General features: G+C 37.8%; 1 protein-coding gene across 1 annotated transcript in view; it reads right to left on the minus strand.

The window, feature by feature from the left end:
• The window catches only part of LOC129235208 (transcription factor Sox-3-like), a 207,631-nt gene extending 201,349 nt beyond the window's left edge, over positions 1-6,282 (minus strand). The window contains exon 1 of the mRNA XM_054868915.1: positions 4,631-6,282. Within this exon, the coding sequence (XP_054724890.1) occupies positions 4,779-5,897 (1,119 nt within the window). The 5' untranslated portion in view covers positions 5,898-6,282 and the 3' untranslated portion in view covers positions 4,631-4,778. The remainder of the gene's footprint in view (positions 1-4,630) is intronic.
• Between the last annotated feature and the right edge of the window lie 523 nt (positions 6,283-6,805).

Below are 6,805 nucleotides of genomic sequence, written 5' to 3' on the forward strand. Positions count from 1 at the left end.
AATATATATTAAAATACACTGAGATTATTAAAATGAAAAATCAAGTGTTTGTTTAAAACAATTAAAATGTAACATAACTTTTGATGTAAAAAAACCTCCCTAAAACGAGCATAACATAAGGCTTTTAAACTGATTAAGTTACAATGAAAAGCATACGAAAAAGCATTTGTGTTTCGATAAACGTACAATTAAAATATTATGCGAAAATTAGTTCATTAAATACAGCACCTTAGACAGTAACTTTAGATTAATCAGCGAATCTTGTAGTGGTATACAATAATATCTGAATCTGAGTTTCAAGGTACTATAAGGGAGAATGTAATTTTTAATCCTGAATTAATACGTAAAACATTGAGAATTTGTAAGAATAATTTTACTTCAGTTTCTACCTCAATTTTAAGAATGCTTTAGCTTAAGAAGATCATAAAACCACTAAACAAACTTCCAGTGAAACTGAAGAGGTACAAAAATGAGACATGCACCTAAAAGTTAACTGTCTAGTTAAAAAAAGAGAAGCGATTAGCAATTTTTTGAATACTTGACACAAAAAGGTTCAAATTTCTCCTATAAATTAGTCTCTGAAAAAGCAATATGGTTAATGTTTCGCTCATCAAGTATTAAAAGTTCGATTTACAGGCATAAAAAAGATTTACAAAAAATGGAATGTAATATTGATGTATGTTTTAGAAAGGTGGATCCTTTCTTTTTCCACAAAATGAGCCATGTTCAACTTCAAGTAAGCAATTCCTTCTATTTTTGCCCCTTCTTGTCTCATAAATCTGGGTAACTTTTTCGCAAGAAAAAAAGCACTCGCTATCGATGGTGCAAAAAGAAAAAGATCCATTTTTACGTGAGGTTCAAAAACAGCGATTTTATTTCCTTTGTAATATCAAAGTGGAATAAAGTAAAATGAATGATAACTTCTAGCAGGTTTTGCTGCAAAGTGCATTCAATAATTACGTATGATAGACTTAGTTACATTAAGTTAATTTATTCAATTAGTATTAAATGAGCTGTTTTCTTAGCAAAAAATAATAATTTTACCCTGTTAAAATTCAAATATTGATTACTCATCATTTAGACAAGTACTGCTTAGCTAAAATCAATACATCATTAAAAAGTGTCAATTGATGATAACATTATGAAAATAAGTAAATAAATACAGGAGCTGGTGATTTTCCCTTAATTAAGTATCGCAGAACTTTTAACTTTTCCACCTTACTTATCTTTTTCCCTTTCCAAAAACTATGTCATTTAAGAAAGTTAGTCACTATTTTTTAAAAGTCTAATCTTGAAGTTTAAAGTCATTTTACTCTTCGCAAATAGCCTATTAAATATGAATTTATTATTTTTGTGCATTTAAAATGTCCTACTAAAACGACAAGCTTTCAAAATCAATACTTAATTTCGTCCAAGTTAGAAAATAACTTTTGAGTAAGTTTCCAAATTTAAGAGTTTTTCACATCTTTCGAATTCAAGTTTTAGAAGATACATTTTGGTGTTGCATTATTTCCCCGTCTTCTATTTTCAAAGGTAGGTTTTAGGGTTCCATATTTTTACATTTTAAATGTCTCCTCCTGACTTTGCTTATGACTCAGCAATAAATTATATCTGATTTTTAGAAATAGTATATTTACACACACTAATAACATGCCAACAGAAAAAAACTTAAAATTCTCTGAAAAACAAACTTAAGTTAAAATATCGTTAACTAAAATTATTACAATAACATACAAACTGCGCAAAGCTATTATGTAAGATCCTCAAATATCTTTCTATTATAAATTTACATTAAATCAACGTAAAATCTCAAATAGTTTAATTTTTTTCTATTTTAGTACTTTTGCTGAAACTTTTCCTTCTTAAGTTTCTTTGAAACAATTATAAATAGAATATGTTTATCACTAACATATCTTGAACATTTTGAGGTTACCTGCATAAGTTTAAGCAATTTAATAAATCACCCCGTCTCAATTAAGCATACGTCATACAATTTCTAAGAAAACTTTTCAAATACTTTCAATTTCTACCATAAGATAGTCACTGAATTTTCTAAAAGATCGTGTGAAAATATTCTACAACACTTGATGAAATCAACGGCAAAGCTTAATATAGTTGAGATTTAGGAGCAATACCATAACACAGACTTTTCTTTAAGTATCAAAACTCGTATCTGTACTCCCTATAATTTTTATGAATGGTCTATATGCTGAATGATTTGTGCTATTGCTAATTTTTCTGCTTAGAACTTTGGATTATTTCAACTGTTGTCTTGTTCCATTTGATCTTCTGTTTTAAAAAGATGTATGGTCGTAGTCACTGCATGTAAAAAGGAAGAACACAAGAAAATAAAAATACTACTGCAATTGTATATCTCTGCCAGTTTATTTTCAAAGACTTTTTTATGCACTGACTACCAAATTCGACAGAACAAAATCGTCGTCACTGAAACAGGTTCATTTGCGTGCGCTATATACATATGATAGACAACAGTACTGTTGGTCAAGTTGTCACCGCATCTACGAGACTAATTCGGCTAATCATATTGCCAAGGAGAAGGATTCTATGCCTCAAATATTTCTTTAAATCCTTTGATGCATTCAAGTTTGAGAAGTCATGCTTTCCGTAACGTTTCAACTTAATTTGTTAATTAAAATTTCTTTGTGGGATACCAAGGAGAGGGGGGGGGGGTGAATTTACCACAGAAAAAAAATCTTTATTTCTTAGCTTATGCTATAACTTTCAGAAGAGACTTTTTGCACAAGCTAGAAATTTTTAGCAAAGGCTAAAAGTTTCTTGAGAAAATCTACTCGAAAAAAAATGTAATTTCTTAGTGAAATATTAGGGGGGGGGGGGCGGTGAATATACCACAGCTAAAAGTTTCATTAATGTTTAGATCATGCTATAACTTTTTAAATAAATTTTTTGCGCTTAGCAAAGGCTAAAAGCATCTCCAGAAAATCTACAATTAAAATTGAGAATTTTTAGTCGAATATTGAGGAGAGGGGAGTTGAATTTACTACAGCTTAAAATCTCTTCAATTTTTAGCTTATGCTATAATTAAACTTTCAGAAGAAATTTTTAGCATTAGCTAGACATTATTAGCAAAGGCTAAAAGCTTCTTCAGAAAATCTGCAAGAAAAACTAATTTGTACTTCAATTATTCTTGCAGGTGGGGTCAGAAAATGCAGTTATGAAAGTCATAAAAATAAAAACAGCAATTTGACATAATATTATTGCCTCCTTAAAAGTCACTAAAAAAATATGTATTAACATAATGTTACACTATGTAAATTTGTGACAGAAAGATTTAACAAATTTCGATGAGAAAATATGATAAACTATGCAAAACTATCCATCAATTATTTTTGAAGAATGAAAAAAAGTTAGAAACGTTTATTATATATATATATATATATATATATATATATATATATATATATATATACGAGACACTTACTACTTTAAAAAGGAAAAAAATCAATTTAAATGACTTTGAATTGCAAAACAATGGGTTAAAATCGATTGGCACTTGAACTCTTTGAGTAAAAAACAATTTAACAATTAAATGCCACATTTTAAAATACGAATGTTTAAAAAGACTGATAGAAAATACTTTTAAAAACCACAGTGACAAATTACTAATAACAATTAAAACAAGCTTGAACAATGAATGATAATGCATTTTTTGAAAATAGTTGACAAACGTTTGTATAAAGAACAAAAGAATGGTAATGAAACATTTTTTGTTCTTATCAAACATTCCGAGTTTGGATAACTTAATTAAATGGACCTTTGTGACTGTTTTTGAAACTTGAGCTACAAATTATTGAAAAGTAACGTAAGCATGAAATCCCTGCCTTCATGTAATAGATTGATATTTTGTAACATATGCACAAAAAGGGGAAACTTTTAAGATTTTTTAGATGTTCTGAAAAGCCGAATTAGTTTCGTTGTGCGAATCGTTTTTCTGAAAAAAAAAAAAAAAAAAATGGGGAAATCACATCTAGGTGCAGGAAAAATGCAGTCCAAAGTTCTCTCACACAACACTTTATACACATAATGGTATGGAAAATACACGGCTCCCGCACAAGAACTATATATTACAAACGAGGAGCCGGGCATGATTTTTTTTTTTTTCTGTTAACACATAAGTCTCTGTTAACACATAAATATCTGCGATGCATAGTTCGTTTCATAAAAATGAATTTTAAGCTATTGCTCGACAAGGAAATAAGTCACTCCTCAAACAAAACAATTGTCCATGAACTAAATAACTTCTTACAATAGTACTTAACAATAATCTTACTTGATATTCTCTTCTCAGCCTTATAATTGTAAAAATTAACAAGACAACAAGAAATAGTCGTTTTGTGTCGTTTTTAAAATCTTTTAAAAATATAATAAACCCTGTAAAAATCGTTGATGCGTAGAAGCTTATAGTTTCTTACGCACCAAGAGAATTTTTAGGAGTTTTAGAAGGTAAGAACTGATTAGAATAGGCCTAAGCACTATCTACAGCTAACTGTCCCCGGAATGGGAGGTTTGTTTTTTCACTAGCTGGTTTTTAGCTTTTTATTTGGTTGATGGTTTTTTTAAATAGAAGAAAACTTTCTGTAAGGCTACTTACGTGCCTCGTCCTCCAGCGATTCGTGTGCACGAGTTTCAGTCCGTTTCTGCTGTTGCAAGTTCCACAGAAACGCGAGTTCGTGTGTTTGGGGAGTCCACTGTGAAGGTTGTCGACGCGCGAAAAATGTCTTGTGTTAAAAGTCCTAGAGTCACATGTGCGTGAGAGGCAAAGTCCCGGAACTTAGGGATTCTGTGCCCGGATAATGCGTTTGCATCTGTAGCCTGCTCTGTACAGCGTTCGGGTCGCCGGACTCACCGGGCAGGTACATGCTGATCATGTCCCGTAGATCACTGGTGCAGCCACGGCGGGACGCGGCGGCTATTGCGGCCGTCGCCATCGCACCGGGGCTGCTGCTCTGTCCTCCGGGGCTGGACTCGGCCTTTATGGGGCCCCCCATGGGCTGCCCCGCCGACTGCATGGACGAGTAGGACGTCATGGGGACCGAGTAGCTCGAGCCGCCGTTCATGTAGGGCACGGGCATCGAAGAGGCCGCCGTGGTCATCGGATTGTGCATTTGCGACATGTCGTACCGCGAGTACAGTCCACTGTTGGGCATTTGCGAGCCGTAGCCGTGCTGCTGGTAGGCGTGGGCGGCCTCATGCATCATGCTAGGGTAGCCGTTGGGCATGTAGCCGTTCATTTGGTACATGTCGCGACTCACCTGGGGCACGGAGGCCGTGGGGCTCCTGGCATCGCCCGGCAGCAGACCACCTGTCAGAGGGTACTTGTCCTTTTTCATCAGGGTCTTGGTCTTCCGCCGTGGCCTGTACTTGTAGTCTGGATGTTCCTTCATGTGCACTGCTCTCAGTCGCTTCGCTTCGTCGATGAAGGGCCGCTTCTCCGCCTCGGACAGCAACTTCCACTCCGCGCCCAGGCGCTTGCTGATCTCGGAGTTGTGCATCTTGGGGTTCTCCTGGGCCATCTTGCGCCGCTGACCCCTTGACCACACCATGAAGGCGTTCATCGGCCTCTTGACCCTTTCGATGTCCTTCTTGCTGCTGGCGGTGTTGCCGCCCTGGTTCCCGCCGCCCTGGTTGCTGTTGCCGTTGCTGTTGGGGCCCATGCCCTGGTGGTGCTGGGACCCCTGGTGGTTGTTGGAGGCGGCGTTCGAGCTGGGCGAGTGGTGGCTCGAGGTCAGGTGGTGGCCCGGATGGTGAGGGTGGTGGGGCGGCCCCATGCTTCCTCCGCCCACCTTCAGCTCCGAGGGGTCGAGCCCCCCCGCGTGGCTCATCCCGAAGTGGTAGGCTGCGGTGTAGTCCCGATCCATGACTGCCAGGGCGACTGGGCTAGCGGCAGCCGGTTGTTGGTCCAGCGGGTGCGAGCTGCAGCACAGCTGGCAAGGACAAGCGCTGCTTGGCCGAATGGTGGCTGCCTCCGTGTTTACGGGTCAAAGCGAGAAAAAAACACGGTGGTCTCGTTCGAACGGGAGTCTTCGTACCTGTTGCTCCTCCGCTTGCTGCCGTCCTCCTCGGAGTCAGACGATATGAAATTGTCAACAACGAGGGATTTGTAAACAAACCGAACAAAAAAGTAGAAACTCCATCAACAATGCCCCTCTCGCATGGGCTGCCTCGCCGGAGAGAGGGGGGTCCACAGTGTTGAGCACGAGCAAAGCACGACGCAGATTCTCTCTCTCTTCCAACACCGCGGCTGTTTCGAGTACGTCCACAGCGCCGACGCACGCGTAGCTTTCTATGGGAAGAAGTTGGCTCGCACTTCCTTGCGCTATTGATTGACAAAGGACGGAGCAGCGCGGACCAATCGCCGTGCGGCTCTCCTCGCCAGCTCATTCGCCGGACGGGTAACCCGGCTGCCGGTGACGTCACGTGACGTAGAGGGAGGAAGGCGTGACCCCCGACTAGCTGCCTTTCCTCGAACAACGCACCGCGCGGAGAAAGCACTCTCGTTTCTTAAATTTTTAATTTTTTCACGGCACCCATTTTTTTTTGCTTATTTTTTACGCGGAAAAAAAAGTAATTCCCCCGAAGCACTTGATCTAAAGCAAATTATTTTCGTTGTTTATCTTTTTTAAAATTCATTTCAAAACTGATGATCTAGTTTTGTATCTTAGCAATTAAAAATTGACGTAAGAAATATAATTTGTTTTAAATATTTAATGTCTTCTAGAAAAACGAAAAGCTCTCCTGGAGTTAGTATATAGAATAATTATTTTTT

This window comes from Uloborus diversus, chromosome 2 (assembly GCF_026930045.1).
Source record: "Uloborus diversus isolate 005 chromosome 2, Udiv.v.3.1, whole genome shotgun sequence".
Classification (NCBI taxonomy): Eukaryota; Metazoa; Arthropoda; class Arachnida; order Araneae; family Uloboridae; genus Uloborus; species Uloborus diversus.